Raw genomic sequence first — 20,471 nt, 5'->3', positions numbered from 1 at the left:
TATATATATATATATATATATATATATATATATATATATATATATATAGAATTAAAATCGCTCATCGAGCAAATACCTTTCTGTATTGCAATAGATAATTCTATAGCATCATTTTTCGACAAATGAGCAGCTCGAATAAATTTTACATCTCGAAAGACTATCGGTATCGTTGTGTGCATTGACCCTTTCATCAAGCCAATCGTTTGCCAAACGAATCCCAAATAACCCATCGCGGGTAACAAATTTCTTCCATCGATCACATGACCGCTCATATATTCATAATCTTCATCATCGAGTATAATGTTGATGTATCTTTCTCTTGATTTAATATACTTCTGTTCTGCGCTCGATGTAAGCCAATTTTCAGAATGACACCATCTGAATTATTATAATTCTTATTTGTGTATTCTTATTTTCTACAATATATTATATATGTGAATAATTATTCATACTCATATAATAATACGTTATTCATTATACGTATGAGATAAATAAGTATTATTTTATGTTATATATTTATACCTAATAGTTTTGCGATTAGAATTAATAATATACAGAGTTTTTATTCTGAATAAATGTTTATCTTTAAAGTGTCATATTTTTGACTTAATTTTAAGACAATTTTTCCTTTGTCAAAATTTTGTCCAAAGTTTAGTTTTTAAATGTCAATAAGAAATAGTTAGCTAATGACGAGACGCTTAGAGAAGGTAGTCAGGAGCGGCGTAACTCACTCAACGCAGAGGGTACGAGGGACTCTCGAAGTATTGATTCGATCTGTGTGCATTCTGTATCAGTGGAAATATCTATAGTGTGATATCTATAAAAATAAATTTCTCTAAGCCCGAATCTTCATACGCCCTGTGGAAAATTTTTGTAAGTTTTTTGTACCAGATCTTAAAAGAATTGTGTGTGATCAATCAAAGATTACTAAATGAACGTAATTATGTAAGAATCTTATATAATTTGTACATTTCATTTGGATCTCACCAGTAATCTTTAATGATCTTAGGAATCTGGAATGAATCATACACAACGATTTAATATCGTAATGAAAGGATCTTGCCTTAATCTTATAAGAAGCTTTTAAAAAATAATTTTTTTATAGGATCATTTAAGAATATAGTATTAATTATGTACAATTTCTAAGTATTATATGAAAGATCATGTATTAGTTTTAAAAAACGTATAGTTACGAAATAATTTATTTTTCAAGTTGGTACAGTAATCTGATGATATGAATTGTACACAACGATTTATATTGCAATAAAAAGATTTTAATTGCTTAGCCTAATGAGATACTCTTAAGAAATAATTTCTTTACATGATCGCTTCAAAATAATAAAGATATCAATCGTTCCAGTAAATGAAATAGAATTATTGAACGAACAGAAACTGGATTGAATATGAGATTTGTCCTAAAAGTATCCGATCTCTGTATATATCTTTATCCTTGGGCATCCTATTGTGGAAAACAGGTATTTAGTATTTAGGGTGGACTTCAATATTTAGGAGTACCCTCACTAAACGGAACAACTCAATAACTGTTTAGTTAGCAATGATATACAGTTATGTGAGTGTCGAAAACTCTGAGCGTTGCATTTCACATTGACTGAACGAATTGAGCAGAGAATTTGTATTAAATTTTGCCAAAACTTGGCCACACATGTTCCAAAATAATCGGCATGATCCGTTAAGTTTATGGTAATGATTCTATAAGTAACGCACAAATAAAAGAAAGGTTTAGACAGTTCAAAGATGCCGTGTCTCAGTGGACAGTGATCCTCGTTTCGATAACTTTCAACCTTGAAAATAGTGGAAATCATGGAACATGTGCGATCCGCAATTAACAAAAATTGTCATTTAACTGTGCGAGAGTTAGAAGAGGACCTTGGGATTCCAAAAACTATTATTTCTTGAATATGGATTGAAGATTTGGGAATGAGTCGCGTGATTGCAAATTTGTTCCATGAATGCTTATGGAAGATCAACAGAATTCTCGAGTTGAAATTGCCTACGATATTTTGGAATCCATCAACAAAGATTCTGAGTCGCTTATTGGTATTGGTAATGAAACATGGGTTTATGGCCACAACCCTGAAACAAAAGCATAATCTTCGCAATGGGCGACAAGAGAAGAGTCTTGACCCAAGAAAGCGCGTTAAAGTCGGAGCAATGTGAAAGCAATGCTCACTGTTTTCTTCGACCAGGAAGGTGCTCCACAAGGTCACACAATAAACAAGAAGTATTATTTGGAAGTTCTGAAACGATTGCGTGAGGAGGAAACGTCCGCATTTGTGGAAAAGTGGGAATTATAGTAGCTGCTGCACCATGATACATGCTCATTCATCCTCACCTGATTCAGAAGTTTTTGTTGATTAACATGACGTTGTCCAACTTCGTCAACCTCTGTATAATCCAGATATACTATAGCCCGTGTGACTTTTGGTTATTTCCTAAGTTAAAATATCCGTTAAAGGGCAAAATCTTTGACGATGTTGAGGAAATAAAGCGAAATGCGACGAGGGAGCTGTTGGCTATCACAAAAAACGACTTTCAGAGTTGCTTTCGCAAGTGGATGCACCGTTAGCAGAAGATCATTGCTTCGGAAGGAAACTACTTTGAAGGCGATGTTATTCCTATTACTCCGGAACTCTTTCTTATGATAGGCAGAGGTCAAATACTTTTGGGACAGACCTCGTATATGAAATGTAAAAGAATTAAGAAAAATTAAAAAATTAGTTAGAATGCTGAACATGACTGAATAAAAGGTCGAAACGTATTATTGCTGTTTTAATGAATTGATAAATTATAATTTCGTTATAATAACTGACGTAGGCTTTTTATATTCCTTTTCTAAATTAAGTTTGATTTAAGGAGGTTATAAGACAAATGCAATATGTTAAGAATTACTTGAAAAAATTACAGATTATTCTAAATTGCATTTGAAAGTAATATAAAAAAATTAGAGACAGTTGGCCATCTAAAAGTTCTTTTAATAAAAAGTTATAATGTTTTTTAAATTTGTACTAATAAAAATATATAAAATTATATTATAAAATAATAATAAAAATTTCAATTTTTTTTAAGTACTTCATAAATTCCAAATTATTTATTTAAAATTACATTGAGATGCAGACATTAATTATTCAATAAATAAACAAAATATTTATGCTACAAACTAATTAGTGAATCTCAATGAAACTTTGCATAAGTTATTATTTGTACTTAAAATATTTATATAAAAAAATTTAGATTTTTGTTATTTAAAAAATTTTTGTTTATAACAATAAAATTAATATCAAATAAAATAAATAAAAATATATTGCTCAATAAAAACAGAATGTTGTGAACATAACATGTATGTAGTTTGTTTAAAGCATAAATATTAATATTATACGAGTATGTGTTTTATGCTCTTATAACCTTCTTAATCAAAAAGCCGTTATTCAATATGTGTAAAAAGAATTGATTTTTAGCCAAAATGAATTCTTAAATCCGATTCAACGTTCCATGCTTGTCCTATTCCATATTTTTATTTACTGGAATACGAGCAACAAATCACAAAATTTCAATAGTAATCTTGTAATATTTTTATAATAACACCCCAGTTATATTCTTGCAAGATTTACGTTGTGCTCGCAAAATTCATGTAATCTGCGTACAAGATTTATGTAACTGTAATATGCGTGCAAGAGTCAAATAACATGCTTATAAGATTCATGTAACATGGGTGTAAGATTCATGCAAGATCTTTGATTTGCAGATATCGTATGTGATATATTCTTATACAATCTTGTATGTTCCTGTCCGAAATTCGTATATAAAAATTTTCTTGGAAGATCTCATTAGAATTTTTCATGTAAAAATTAGAACGGGCAATAGCGCTTTGACACCGAACGCTGATTGATGAAAAACAAGTGATAGAGGTAAATTTTGGTAAATTGGTGAAAACCCCATAACTGGCTTTTCACCAATCAGCGCTGTGTCAAAATGCTGTTGTCTGTATAAGGATCCGGGCTAAGAGGAATAAAAGTTTAATAAACATTTGTTTGGAACTGTATAGTCGTAGACGAGAAGGTAGCGATGTCTTTTTTTGATTTTTGGAATACACAAAAATTTTCAGAATGCGATCTACCATCTATCGATGCGTATAATGAGCGGTTATGACAGCTGTCGAAGTTATACAGAATCGAAGTGTACGTGAAATCAAGAAACGTATTTTGGACCTCAAAAAATATTAATATCGCAAGATTAGGATAAGTTTAAAAGAGTAAACCAATTAGATAAATTTATTTACATCTTTTATGCGAGTATAACATTAAAAATTAATATAAAGATAACAGTAATAAAATAATAACACATAATAAAATTATATGTATATCATATAACTTTTTATGCAAAATGTGACTGTTTGGGATTCTAAATATATAATAAAATAGCATTTTCATTTTTAGGACTTTTTTGCGGATAACATGTAGAGACGGCTAACTCAGCTGAGTTCCATCCTGATTTGCAGCTTAGTCATATATAAATTTTTCTGTTTCAAAATATCTTAGTGATATTTTAATGTTTTAAGTTGATTAAAAAATATTTATATAGAAATAAAGCCGATAGTATAGTGAGAACAAAAATAACGGCAAAGAATCTCTATTCTTCTCCATTACTCATAATATGCGCGTATAAAAGAAGAACGCAGAGATTCATCAATGTTTTGCATCTTTTACTATTTTGGCTTTCCTTTTATCATGGGGCTAAATCCTTGTAGCATTAACATATATAATTTTATGTTTGAAATAGGGTTTTCTTTATATATTATATATATTTTTTTAATGTGATGCAGTTTATGTACGTTACGTATATAATAGTATTTTATAAAATTTAGAAATATATGTTTATAATTACTATGTATATGTATTATAATATTTGTTCTAAAATATTTTCTTTTAGATGATTTTGCGTACAAAGTTAATTAAAAAATAAAACTTTATAATAAGTATTTTCATAATTAAAAAAACTTTTTAAACTAAAATACAAAATCAAGTTTAACTTATGATATTGATATAATCACTAACTTCTTGATATTTCACTGTAAGATTTAATATTAAAATTTTTAATGATTATAATTAAAACACTCTAAAAATTAAAACGTTATTTATACCATGAGTAATCTAGGATTATATACAAATATCAAAAAAAAAAGAAATAATATAAATTTGCAATTGCGTTATTAATAATATAGTATTGTATATATACGAGGTCTGTTCAAAAAGTATCGCGAATTTTGTGTTTTTTCAAAAATTATTTATTTATTCATGAATATCTATTTTGTAAATCCCCATCAGATATTATACACTTGTGCCAACGTTTTTTCCAATCCTCGAAGCACTTCAAAAAATTATCTTCTCGGTCCTCTGAGAACATTTTGTACCACCGATAAACGTTGTTTCGGTCCAAGGTAGCTTCACCATACATATGCCACAATCAACATTCGGAATGCGTTCGCGCACTTAATTTTGTTTTTCACACAAAATTTGATACAGATTCTTTGATCCATTTTTTGGAATAGGCAAAAATCGAAGACGAGCCAAAACACGTGCAAGCAAAGCAGCTGTCAAAAATTAACTGAACATTCAAAATGGCCGAACTTGTCGGCATAAGTGAGAGAATCAACATAACGCCACAAAAAAATCGAAAATCGAATATACGTAACCCGTGGAAATTCAAAATTCGCGATACTTTTTGAACAGACCTCGTATATATAGTACGTATTTTATATAATGTAGTATATATATTTTATATAATGTAGTATATATATTCTATATAATATTAGAATATAATATTCATTATTATATTGACTCATTGCAAATTTATTTATGTAATTATTTTTGCGATGTTTAGTATTCGTATAAAGCATAAATTGTTTGTATAAATAAAAAATATCAATTATTGTATATTACATAATTACAAAAAATTGTTAAATATATTATATTGTAATATTGCTGCAATATTGCACCGCAATATTTCTAAAGGTGGACATTTTACCATTGTAGCAATCTATCTGTGCTGTATGAGTTTAAAAGTAAAAAACTGTTTATTTTTAAAAATACTATAAAGTAAGTATTTCTACAGTTAAAAAAACCTTTTAAACTAAAATAATAATCAAGTTATCAAGTTTAACTTATGATATTAGTATATTCACTAATTATAAATTTTAATATTAAAATTTTTAATACAATTACAAGGCACTTTCATCTGAAGACCGTATTATCCATTTTCATTTGCTGGGACGTAGAGTTACGTATTTTTGTCGCACTGAGAAATCACCTACATTGCGTTATTCCTTCCCCAGTTCCTTTTCGTCTATTGTCATTAAGAACCCTGTCTTTCTTCCACTATCCCCCCCTCATGCTCCGCCCCATCTCTTTAATTCTTCAATCCTCCTATTTGACTGTCCTTCTCACTCCCCATCCCTCAAAGTCCGTTGTCTCTCCCCCCCTCTCCCCCTCCTTCTCTCTTTCCCCTCTCCCCTCCCCCCTCTCTTTCTAATGCATTCATATCAATATTAGGTTCTTTGTTCCCCATCTCAACCTGCTGAAGAACCTTATATATTATCGGCATTTTAATGTTGTTGCTGTGGGTGAGATCAAACTATATGACTCAGTTGACTTCAATTCCATCTCTCTTCCTAACTATACACTTCCCCGATCCGAGTTGAAGGCTGAGGTGGCGTGGCATTATATTTTATATTGAAGGCGCCCTCTCTGCCTCTTCAATCCATTTTGATCCCTCTACCTGAAGTACGCGTTAACATCATTGATGCGTTTTTCAAACTCAAAAGCAAACGCACAACGATTTGCGTCTATCGTCCGCCTCGCTTTCACACTGCCGACTTTCAAATATATGTATAGAATCATGTCTCTCGGCTGCCGCTTGTTCATCAGATATTATTGGGAGTATAAATAAGTTTTCGCCGTTTGACGAACAATGGCGCTACCAGTATGTTATAGTTAAAATTATCAGCTGTAAAACGTCATCTCGTAAGGTTGGACATCTGGCAAGAACATAACCTTGAATTAGCGATTTTGCATCAGCATCTTATATCTTTTTTCGTGCGAAAATTTCGAGTTTTGAGCCGAATAAGCATCATTTGCAAGAACTGATTTACTTCTTTAATTTGAAGAAATCTGCAGCTGAGGCGCATCGATTGCTTGTAGAAGCATATGGTGAGGCTGCCTTAAGTGAGAGAAGTTGCCGTGAGTGGTTTCAAAAGTTTAAGAACGGTGAATTTGACGTCGAAGACAAAGAACGTAGCGGAAGGCCGAAAGTGTACGAAGACGCGGAATTGGAAGCATTATTGGATGAAGATTCGTGCCAAACGCAAGAAGCACTTGCACTTACATTAGGAGTGACTCAACCAGCAATTTCACATCGCTTAAAATCGTTGGGAATGATTCAAAAGCAAGGAAATTGGATTCCATATGAACTGAAGCCGAGAAATGTTGAACGCCGATTTTCACATGTGAAATGCTGCTTGCCAAGCATAAACGAAAGGGTTTTTTGCACCATGTAGTCACTGGTGATGAAAAATGGATCCACTACGATAACCCAAAGAAGAAGAAATCATGGGGACCACCTGGCTATGCTTCAACATCGACAGCCAAGCCGAACATTCATGGGAAAAAACTCATGTTGTGTATTTGATGAGATCAGCTAGGTGTCGTTTATTATGAGTTGCTCAAACCGAACGAAACCATTACTGGGGCTCTCTACCGAACACAATTGATGAGATTGAGCCGAGCACTCAAGGAAAAACGCGCCCACTACTACTCCAGACACGACAAAGTTATTCTTCTGCATGATAATGCTCGTCCACATGTTGCGGCGCCGGTCAAAACCTACTTGGAAACACTCAATTGGGAAGTTTTACCCCACCCGCCGTATTCACCAGACATTGCTCCTTTTGATTATTACCTGTTTCGATCGATGGCGTATGGCCTGTCTGAGCAACACTTCACATCATATGAAGATACCAAAAATTGGGTCGATTCGTGGATAGCTTCAAAAGATGAAGCGTTTTTCCGACGCGGTATCCGTCTCGTTTTCTATCCATGTCATCAACTTTGGCGTTTGCTCGGATATTCATATCAGTGAGCACTTCATTGTCCACGCTGTGTTGCATGTCAATCGACTTCCGAGACATTCTTGCACATTTTTCTTACGTAATCTGTGCTCTGTCGACTTTTTTCGTCTTGATTGTAAGTTGGCTCGGATCGATTGGTTCCCTATTTTTTGCAAATTGCACATCGACGAGAAGGTTTCGTACGTTACATCCTTTTTAATATCTGTCTTTGATCGCCTTGCCCCACTTTTTTACAAGCATCGAATCAAGCTGCCTGCCCGCTGGCTGCGATTCGAAAGCTCATTACCATGAAGTGTTGCATGTTGATTAAATTTAAGCAAACTCGACTCGAGGTTAATTGGCTGCGTTTCTGCGAGCTTCGCAACAGCATGATCACTGCTATTCGTCGCGAAAAAAAGTCATTTATATTCTCACTCCTCTCATTCGTTTCTCTTCGTCATTTCTGGCGTAATCTATCTTTTCTCGGTGCCACCGCATCCTCTTCCCCTTACATACTCACACATCTTCTCAATCCCTCCCTTCTCAACAATTATTTTATTGACTTTTTGCCATTCTTCTTCCCACTTTCTTTTTCTCCTCCCTTTCTTTCAAGCTCACGTTTCGATCCTGCTATTTTTACCTTTAATTCTATTACCTCTGCTAAACTTTTGAATATTCTTAGGCATATCAAATTTATCTCTGCTAGTCCCTACGATTTATCTGATCGTATGCTCCTCCTCTGCTTGCTCCAATGTCTCGATTCTCTTCTACACATTCTTAATTACTCTCTCACATCCAGCACTTTTCTTACGTCCTGGAAACAAGCACTAGCTTTCCCCATTCCTATAACAGAATCTCTCAGAATTCCTCTTTATCCTCTTCCTTCCGCCTTATTTCCATCCCCCCCCCTTCCTTTCCGAACTTCTTGAGCAGATATGTTTTAAGCAGCTGAATTACTTTTAATTCCATAAATTATATATCGGATTGTCAATCTGGCTTTCGAAAATTACACAGTACTTTTACAGAGCTGTTATATTATACTTATCTGATTTCGTTCTTCGAAGCTTTAACAAGGGACTTCTAACATCTATAATTACTCTTGATTTTTCCAAGGCTTTTGATATCATTGATCACGAATTACTGCTACTCAACTCGGCTACGATCTCTCCTCCTCCGCCCTTTCCCTTATCCGTTCTTTCTTAATAAAAAGATCGAACCTAGCGGATCCTTCTCTTCAATCCTCGCCCTACTTTCTCTCCAGCGCGTATTGTTCCCTCCGGTGTCTCTCAAGATTCCGTTCTTGGCTCTTTGTTCACTCTATTCACTTCTGATCTACCTTCTGTTTCCATTTCCTCCAAACTTCTTATGTATGTTGTTATTCTTCTAATGACTTTTGTTTCTAATGATTTCTCCTTGGCTGAGGTAGCCGTTAATCTCGACCTTCATTCCATCTCTGAGTAGGCTTTATCGAATTCTCTTCATCTAAATCTCTCTAAGTTCTCGATCGGCTTATCGCCGGTTCCTTTTCCTCATTCTCTCATCTATCGTTTCTCTTCATTTTTCTTAACTACCATAAGTTTCTACTACCATAATCGTCTTCCATTAAAATCCTAGGCGTGCACTTTGACTCTTCTTGATCCTTTAGCAAGAACATCTATGTCAAATGCCAGATTGCATTTTTCCGTCTCCGACTTTTTTATCCTTTCCGTCACATTCTTACTACTACTCAGAAGCTGTTAGTATCCCAACTACTCATAATCTCTCTCTTTGATTGTTACCTACATTCTCGCTTTAACTCAGAAATTGTTATCCCGCGTCCTGAATATACAAAACTCTTGCTTTCGTTTTCCCTATAATGTTTGTAAATTCAATCATTTATTCCCCTTGTTTACTCAATCTCATTTTATCAGCGTTTTACTCTCCATCTTTGTTGTCTCGTGATTAATACGTTCCAGTATCCCTTTCTACCTTTGCAATCTTTTGCACTTTAATTCTGAATCTCAATTTTTAAGAGACCCGTTTCATAATTCCTTGTTTTTCCCAATTCATCACTCAGCAAAATTCCGTGCTGCTTTCTTCTATATTGCTGTTAAACTTTATAATACACTATCTTTTCCCATACGTTATTCTTCCTATAATTGTAATTCTTCATTCTCTCTTTCTGATAGGTGTTAGAGCAGCAGACTTTGCTGGTGCCACATCATTTTGTGCACTTAAATTTTCTCGTTTAACTCTGTAGTTACTATGTTTTGTTTATTTTGTAATTAATACAGAAATAAATTAAATTAAATTAAATTAAATTTTGTACATATTCTTGACTGGTGAAATGGAAATGATAAAAAATTCCAAGCATTCTATTTCATTTTTCTTACAATATTCAAAGAATTTTTAAATTCGAATATTCCAAAAAATTATAAGAGTTGAAAAATAAAAGTTTGAAAAATCTTGTTGCACGGCGGTGACAAAAAATGTTTCAGCAAACACTATAATTCCCATATTAATGGAAATAATTAATAATCATATTTAACGTGTAATTGACGTATGTTTTCATACGTGACAGCAGTTCATTACTCAAAAACCAAAATGTTTTAAATGTTTCTGTAACAATGCTGCAAGATTTGTAAAATCTTATGTCGTAATATGTATTATATATTATATTGCAATTCCTAATACCTACAATATTGCAGAGATGCAGTGCAATCTGCAATATTGCAACATTTCTGCAATGTTACTGCAAATTTCTGTGCTGTAAAAATATAAATAATTGAAAATCTCCAGAGAATATCTGAATAGAGAAAAATTTATCGAGCGCAGCTATGAAATAGTCATTGTAAGTAAAAGTACGAGTAACCATGAGAAATGACTAAACAATGAAAAAAACCCGGTTTTTTTAAGCATTTAAAGATATTCTCGTGGATAAAAAAAATTCTCAAATAAAGAGATAGTTTTCTTAAAAATACAACTTTAGTTAAAATATAGAGGTAGCAAGTCTTATGAGAGTTAAAATATTAAAATTTGAAATTTTGTTTTGGTTTATAAAATTAGAATTTTCCGTCAAAATATTAAACAAAAATTCAAGGTTATATGTGAATAATATCTCACCTAAAATTTCAAATCAATCCATTAAACATTGGCAAAGAAAAAATTATTTACTAAAAAATAGGTTATGGACGACAGGCAGGGCATTCAAAATTGGAAAACTAAGTTTCCTCTAGTAACAAAAAAGTGCGCCAAGTTTCAGTCAAATCCGTTGTGAGGAGCATTTCGAGCCTCCTTATTAGGTTAAAATATATTTATAATTTTTATATAAACATCTAAATTACCATTACAATAATTTACTTGATTGACCTACCTGATTGATGGAGAAATCATAGGAGTTCCTCGGCTAACTGGAAATTCGACTGGTGGGTATAAATTAGCAACTTGTAGCTGTAAACCGCAATTGTAGATCTTCCCAATTCCTTGTAAAGTTATATCAATATTTTTATTGATCTGCTGAGTCAATACAATATTCGTTATACTTGGATGTAAAGAGCTTGTCAAAGCGTGCAAAACATTGTCTGGTGCGATTTCAATAATCACAGCGTTGCTTGGAATTAGATTCGTAGTTTGTTGAAATAGAACAGTGTTTAATAAACTTTGAGTGTGATAGTCTGCCGATGATAACTTTGCTGTTGAAGTGGACCATTTGGTTCGAGGTATAGAAGTGCTGATCCACTTTGAACTCCGTTTTTTTGGCTGTGGTATTATTTTATTCAAATTAAGCAAAAGCTGAGTTTCCGCCGGTGCAAGGTAAGAACTGTGATATGGTACATTGCAGTAGATCTTCTTCACGTAAACATTATTGACCTGATTACATAAAAATGCAACATACAGCTATAGCAGATTGTGGCTTGAATGTTTTAATGTTTTAAAAACATTATTAAGTAATTTTTCTATTTCCTTATGAAGTATAAAACTGTTTTTAATTCTACCTTTAATTTTTTCATAAATTCTTGTACGGATTCTGGTGGTCCACACACGACGCTGCTGTTTTTGCTGTTGTGGCATACAATTTCAATATCTAATGGACATATATTTTTAAGATGCTCGTAACTTAAATAGACAACCGCCATTGAGCTATGAATTATTTTTTCTTTGGCACACGCTATACCGATAAAGTATGCTGATAAAATAGTTTGTTCTATGGTGAGACATTTATCTGCGTATGCACATCCAAGTTCACCGCCTGAATGACCAATCATATAATCGGGAGTAATTCCTAAGGATGTTAGGAGATCTACTAATGCAATCTATAAGTATATATAAATAAGTTTAAATATACAGTTGGATGATGTACTTAAAAAATTTGTTATTAATATAATAATAAAATATGCAGATTTAATCAATTTAGTAGACAATTTATATACTACAATGCTAAATATATAATGACATTTAAAAGAATGTGTATATTTATAGTATGAATTTTACTGATAAATATATTATGATGTATACTTACGTATAATTATGAAAAGTAGTAAATTTTTTACCTGAATAGCAACAATTCCAAGACAAACATTTAACGTATTTTTGCATATTGATTTATCCGCTTTTGTCAAAATATCTGTGACACTTATATCATACGGTTTTAAAATATCATCACATTTTCTTATCGTTTGTGCAAATGTATGAAACTTTAATAAGTTTCGACCTAATAAAATTTTAGTTACATCATTTTGTTATTTAAGTTAGTACACATTATTAATAAATATGAAATACTGAGTATGTACCCATTCCTGGCCATTGAGAACCTAAGGCTGAAAATATAAACCAAACAGGTCTCTTCACGCCTTCAAAATTTTGAATTTCCTTTATTGAATCTTGTTGAAAAGAATTTAGTATAATATACCCTCTCCATGGATGATTTTTTATATTGTCTGCATAGATATCGTGTAATAAGCGAATATATTCTACATCTGTTGGATGGTTAGCAATCTATAATAATAAATTTTTTTATGTTAAAACATAAAAGTATCTGTAATTGTTCAAAATATTTTTGAAAAAATCTACACTAACATCATTTAAAAACAATTTCACTGATTCTTCAGTGCGTCCAGATAATACGACAAGTCTAGGTAAGTCATCATTTGGTGCTCCATTATTTATTTTCAGTTTATCATTCCATTTTAATAACACGTGAACATTGGATCCCCCAAACCCGAAATTATTAATTCCTACGTAACCATTTTGAAGTTGCATTGGTTTTTCGATGACACGAACTGTTCCGTTTATCAAGGCATTTATATCATTTCTTGGCGATGTATAATTGATATTTGGTGGAACAAAACCGGTTTCAAATGCTATTATTACCTTTAATAAATAATAACAATTTTGAGATATAAATTTAAATTAATTTGTCAAATATTGACTTATATGCTCTTATATGTATATATTATTACCCGTATTCATAATCCTTCCTTGAGGAATAAGGATTTCTTGTTTCTCATTTTATGTTTTATATACTTTCCTTGATCAAGCAAGGAACCTTATTAGCATAATGTAAAAATACAAGGTGTACTATTGCGCATAATGGCAATAGCAATATTGGAAACAACCAATCAAATTTTGGTTTCTATGCATTTTTCCTGCGTATAATAGCGCTGATATATTGAAATAGCTAATCAAACTTTAGTCTCAAATTCACTTTCCTACTATGCATTCTCGAGAATGGTACCTTGTCTTCTTACATCATGTTTATTAGTTGCCTTTTCTCAAGGAAGGTTACGAGTTACCTTGAGGAAGGGGTGCAATTTTCATAATCAATCCTCCAAATTTAGTTTGTTACATCGGTTGTTTTATTTTTGGTGGCTTTTAATTTAGATCTGTCACACCGATGTTTTTATTTTCGATATTATTTTGCAGCTTTTTCTTCGGAAATAAGCTGCACCAAAAGCATTTTCTCCTTTTCCGTATAATGAGCATTATGGCGCATTTGATTGGAAGCATTAGTGCGCACTGATGCATATTATAAAGCAGTTGTACACTGATTTAATTTAAGTATAAAAATAAATGCAAATTTATTTCGATAAACAATATCGTGGCTCTTTTCAAACTTATAATTACAAAAACTTTAAACATAAACTTTTAACATAATATAAATACTAAATAATATTTTGCACAAACGTTTTGGCTTACAAAGCTTTCTGTAATGTTAAAATGCAGAAATATGAGAGTAAGTCAATAAGTTCTTAGAAAATCTGTCAGAGGGCACTCGCAGTGTCATGTCACATTACTTTTTGACAAGTAGCATCTTTCAGTTGATTACTGTCAAATTTTGAGCGCAATTTATCGCGTGGTTTCATTTCTGTGGACGATTAAAGCGAACAACCTTTGTATTTTTTGCAAAATGGAAAAAACCGAGTTTCGTGCAGTGATCAAACATCTACATATGAAAGGTTTAACGCCGAAAGAAATCAAAGCCGAGTTGGATAATGTTCATAACACATCTGTACCAGAGTTTGCGACTGTATACAATTGGGTGAATGAATTTAAACATGGTCGTAATACACTTCGTTTGGGACATTCAATTGAGACTGCTACGCCAGAAATCATCGATAAAGTCAATATTGTTTTGCCTGATCGACGAGTGAAAGTGCGAGGCCTTGTTGAGGCCACAGGCATATCACATGACACAGTGATTTCAATTTTGCATGAACAATTGGGTATGAAAAAGCTATCGGCAAGATGAGTGCCGCGTTTACTCACTGTGGATCATAAGCGCGACCGTGTGACGATTTCAAAATAATGTTTGGAGATGTTTTGGAGATGTTTCAACGTAATCCAGATGAATTTTTGTGTCGATTCCTTACTGTGGATGAAACATAGCATCCATTACTTTACACCCGAGACGAAGGAACAGTCAAAACAATGGACTTCACCGGGTGAACCAGCTCTGAAGAAGGCGAAGACCGTGAAGTTGGCCGGAAAGGTGATGACCACAGTTTTTTGGGATGCACGCGGTATAAATTCATTACCTTCCGTCGAAGCAAATGATTAATGGCGATTACTACGCAACCTTATTGGACCGTTTCAACAACATTTAAAAAAAAAAACGCCCATTTAGCGAAGAAGAAAGTGCTCTTCCATCAAGACAATGCATGGGTTCACACGTGCCCGGCACCGATGGCTAAATTCAACGAATTTCGCTACGAATTGCTTCCCCATCCAGCATATTTGCCAGATTTAGCCCCCTGCGATTACGAATATTTTCTAACCTGAAGAAATGGTTCGGAGGAAAGAGATTCATCATCAGAGAATAGCTCATCGCCGAAATAGAGGCTTATTTTGAAAGGTTGGACAAATCATATTATTCGGACGGCTTGAAAAAGTTAGAGAATCGTTGGTCAAATGTATCAAGCTGAAAGGAGACTATGTTGAGAAATAAAAATGAATTGATAAAAAAAATGTGTTTTTACTATGTTTTTCTAAAAATTTATTGACTTGTCCTCGTACAATAAATAAATTAACAAACCAAATAAATAATAAATACAATGAAAATTAAAAAAAAATCATCAGTGGTGAAGTGTGTCATCAGTACATAAAGAATTCAAACGTTAAAAAGTATTGACAGAGTAAAATAAGATAAGAAGATTAAATACTTCAGTCAACAGTAGATTACATTATGTTCCTCGATAAAACAGTTTTGCCAAATTCCTCGGTTGAAATCGAGAATCCAGTTTGTCGCAGACTTGTATCAAACGATTTGAACATTCATTACGAATATTTTATGATATTCTGTAGATGTATTAAAACAATATATTATTAGTGTGAATAAGAAGTACAAAATCAAATAATAACTTACGTTAATTTATATAAAATACTGTAATTAAAACTTTCAATTAGAGATTTGTCAAGTACATTAAAAATTAGATGTTGACTGTTACTCATTTGAAAACTGATGTAATGTGTAGATCAAATAAAAGTAAGTCAATAAAATCGAATGTAATAACTTGTTTTTACATTCTTTAATTCTTGTTTGTAATTGTCTCTTCGTTTGAGCAACGTACAAAGCATCAGAGTTATTACAATTTACTTGATATAGGACGTTATTATTTTTATCATGTTGATTCTTTATAAACTTTAATAAATTTATTAAGTTTATTTATGCACTTATAGCCAATCATATTTGTGGTTGTATTAATAGAATTAGTAATTTTATTGGAAATAAATTTTGTATATGGGAAAACTATTAACTCTTCTAAAACTCCATCAGTGTCAACGTAATCTGAGTTATTGTTATTTAGCATTATGGTATTTTTACAAGCTAAACTTTTAGTCCTTTTATTAATATAAAAATCATTCCTAAAGGATAACCGTTATCCTTCAAAATCTCTATTATAAATTCTATATTCTTATTATAGAATGTAGGATTTTACAATAAGATCGTTCAATTAAATTATACATAGTTCCAATCTTATGGCATGTAGAGAGGATGATTCGAATAAAACGATAAATACTTGCCCGAGAACGTCTTTGTATGGTATCAATCTAAAATAATAGTATTGTCTTTATTGATGACTGATAGATCCAAAAAATTTAAATAATGGTCTTTCTCATATTTAATAGTAAATTTGAGTCTATCATGCTGTTAAATAAATTTAAAATTTAAGTGACCTTATTTTTAGTGCGATCATAAAGACATCATCAACATAAAATAAGTAGAAATCTGAAATTCTAAAGAATTTAACACACTAACTCTCTTGTAAATCCTCCATCACAATATTAAACTGGATTCTCAATTTCAACCGAGGAATTTGGCAAAACTATTTTATCGAGAAATATAATGTAATCTACTGTTGACTAAAATATTTAATCTTTTTATTTTATTTTAATCTGTCATAATACTTTTTGACGTTTGAATTTTTGATATACTGATACTTCACCATTGATGATTTTTTAAATTTTTATTGTATTTGTTATATTTATTTATTGTATTTCTGCGTTTTAACATTGAAGAAAGCTTTGTAAGCCGAAACGTTTGTAGAATATTATTTAGTATTTACTATATATTCTCATGTTAATTATATTAATTTAAAGTTGTTCTAATTATAAGCTCGAAATAAGCCACGACATTGTTTAATTTTTTTAAAAATATACGAGCATTTTTACTCTGAATTTATTTCAAATTATGAAATATGTAAGTAGTGAATGTTGCTGACGTTTCGAATATTGCGGAAATAAATCATACGCGCGCGCAGCGCCAGGTCAAGTGTCTCATTAGAGTTGCAACCGAGTCATTCGAATGCATTTCGTGCATCTTTAAAGTCCAAGGCTGACTCGTAGTCAACTTGGCTCATCTCATTTGCATACGACCTAGATATTTTCGCGAAATACAAATACAATGCGAAAGAATTGTATATATTCTATCTAATAGTACTAGTAATAAAATGTATTGAATAGTTTGCGATTTAATCGATTTATATGATATTTTATTTATAAACATATTGTAAGTTATTACCATATGAAAAAGTCAGAAGACAGTTTCTTCTGTTGGGTTGTGTGGCTTTGTGGCGAGACAGTTGCTTAGAAATATGGACGACTTTGAGGCCTCGAATCATTAAGTCTCGGCATCAGTGGAATGCCTGACATTTTTTTTTCTCAACCTAGCTCTTACAATATCTTTAAGTTATTTTGCGTACGACGGCTTTAATGAGCATCAATGCGCATCTAAGTGCATCCATCCAATCAAATTTGCTATTACTATTATCTTTATCCATTATTGTTGCAAAATGCTTGAGTATGACTTTATTTAATTATAATAACGCTTTTATAATTTTTATTCATAATTCATATTAGAAAGTTTGCATATATATATTATGACATCACACCATCACCACCACACCACCACTATTACACCATCCATCACACACACACACACACACGCACGCACACGCACGCACGCACGCACACACACGCACGCACACGCACGCACGCACGCACACGCACGCACGCACGCACGCTCGCACCCGCACCTGCACGCATACCCACACCCACACCCACACCCACACCCGCACTCGCATCCGCACCTGCACCCACATCCACACCCACATCCACACCCACACCCACACTCACACCCACACCCACACCCACACCCACACCCACACCCACACCCACACGCGCACGCACGCACGCACGCACACACACATACACACCCTACACAAAATACAATCACTTTATAAAACGTGCCTGCAGCCGTGATTTGCGATGCATAGCTGTATTTGCTTTGTCACAATGTTCTTACAACGTTTTAAACGTCTTTGTTGTTTATTAAATATTAAACAAGGACAAATGATGCTCACAAGTGCTGTAAGCGTCAAAGCGAACACAGCCCATATTGCATGAATCCGAACCGCTTCGAAATTAATCGAGATCACTCGAGGCTAACTTTACTTGTTGATGGTCACGTATTTATTCCTTCTATTTTTATATCTACACAATGGGTTACCACTGGACGAGCATATCTTTGTCTTTATATTATGACTAAAATTCCTAAAATATTTCTTCTTTTGGAAAAGAAGATTTGAGATGAAACAAGGAGACCTTGAAGAATCGAGGAATTCTTCTTGGAAACTTCCTTTCTTAAAATAAGAAAAGATTATGAATACGTATATATTATGTATATGTATGTATATACGTGTATATTGATTAAGTCGAACTTAATAAAAGATTTTCGCAATCTTTTAATAAGTCTTTGTTTTGAAAAGTGTTACTTATTGATCGACTTTTACAAAGTATATCTTCTGCTTGTATATATGTGTATAATTATGTGCGAAATAAAAGCAGATTTTATAATAATAGATGAAAACGGAAGCTACTTGTTTTACCTTAGCGATCTGATTGAAACCACTCGCAGATTCAGTATGACCAAGATTAGATTTTACGGAACCGATCATTAATGGAGTTTCTCTATTTGTACAAAACACATTACAGATAGCATTAATTTCTGGAGGATCGCCAGCTATCGTAGCAGTACCATGTGCTTCGACATAATCCAAACAAGATGTTGATATTTTGCACTCTTCGTAAAATTCCTTTAATAAGGTACATTGCATTTGTGATGAAGGATATGTTATTCCTTCTTCTTTGTAACCATCGTTGTTTAATTTTATATGGGGACATATGGCATAAATTCTCTTTGCATTTTTGGCCTTTTGAAGGTATATCACTGCCGCCGTTTCGCCACGCGCATAACCGTTAGCAGCGCTATCAAATGGTCTACAATAACCAGTTGGTGACAAAACGCCTAAAAGATACAAAATGCAATATGCATATTTAATTCATGTACAATGGATATTTAATCCAATTTGTATAAAAAATTATCAATTTCGTCTATAATAATGTAAAGTAGGGGAGATCAGGGCCAATTGTCACAGTTTTTGATTAGAGATTTTTAGAAAAAAGTGCTTGATTTGGAAATTTTATGTACGTTATGATATCTATAGTCTTTAGATATTAAAAAAATATTACTCGTGAATTTATCATATCGTAGCCATTTTTAATAAAAGAGATTGTATTCACAAACTTTGTCAGGATAATGATTAATTAATTGTAGCAAATATCTTCTATGACATGTCATTTTCTATGAATACAGGGCGATTACTAAGATTTCTCCAAAGATTTCTCAGATAACAAAATAGATGATAAGAAAAATTTACTCACTAATTTCATTTTCTTAATATTCGCTATGAATAATATTGATATACAATGCTTGTGGTGCAAATCATTTTACACGATAAATTAATATAGTATATCAGCAATCTACAAAAAAAAAGAAATTTTTCTGCCATATCCTATTTGATGAGCATTTTGACAATCAACTTCGTACTACAATTAGCCCCGGTTTCCTCTACAAGTAATGTAAGCGTATTTTTTTTCGAAATTATACAGTTGTAGTTTATTTATTTATTTTTTTTTTGTAAATTAGGAAAGTGGATTGAAAAAAGTTTTTAAATGTCACATACATATTGTATTATTAGGCTATTAAATTTTAATAAAATGCAAAAGATAATTATGTGTATTGGAAATACCAAGTCGAATAAATTGTAGGTTTACAATGGGAGCAAAACATAAATTTGCTGTTCCAATTATCGCGTCTTCACATTTTCCTGACATGATATAATCATAACCGACAGCCAAAGCATGACAACTAGAACTGCATGCTGTATCGATGGTATAAGATGGTCCTTTCAGATCCAAGATGTATGAAATCATATTTGCAGTTGTAGATTTATGGCATCCAATAATATTCTGACCACCTATCTGTAATAATTATAGTACAATTTTGCCGTTACAACCTGATTTTGACATGGTCCAC

The 20,471-nt window shown here is 32.5% G+C and overlaps 1 protein-coding gene across 1 annotated transcript in view; it reads right to left on the bottom strand.

Annotated features, from left to right (window-relative positions):
• Window positions 1–20,471, bottom strand: part of LOC108749772 (fatty acid synthase-like) — a 28,310-nt gene that overhangs the window by 7,052 nt on the left and 787 nt on the right. The window contains exons 3-10 of the mRNA XM_018488718.1: window positions 20,185–20,416; window positions 18,982–19,400; window positions 13,175–13,468; window positions 12,889–13,093; window positions 12,649–12,809; window positions 12,094–12,411; window positions 11,472–11,968; window positions 77–378 (exon numbers count right to left, since the gene is read on the bottom strand). Of these exons, the coding sequence (XP_018344220.1) occupies window positions 77–378; window positions 11,472–11,968; window positions 12,094–12,411; window positions 12,649–12,809; window positions 12,889–13,093; window positions 13,175–13,468; window positions 18,982–19,400; window positions 20,185–20,416 (2,428 nt within the window). The remainder of the gene's footprint in view (window positions 1–76; window positions 379–11,471; window positions 11,969–12,093; window positions 12,412–12,648; window positions 12,810–12,888; window positions 13,094–13,174; window positions 13,469–18,981; window positions 19,401–20,184; window positions 20,417–20,471) is intronic.

This window comes from Trachymyrmex septentrionalis, unplaced genomic scaffold (genome assembly GCF_001594115.1).
Source record: "Trachymyrmex septentrionalis isolate Tsep2-gDNA-1 unplaced genomic scaffold, Tsep1.0 scaffold312, whole genome shotgun sequence".
NCBI classification, from domain to species: Eukaryota; Metazoa; Arthropoda; class Insecta; order Hymenoptera; family Formicidae; genus Trachymyrmex; species Trachymyrmex septentrionalis.
Note: the sequence above shows the minus strand (reverse complement) of the source record. Positions and strands in the feature narration are given on the sequence as shown.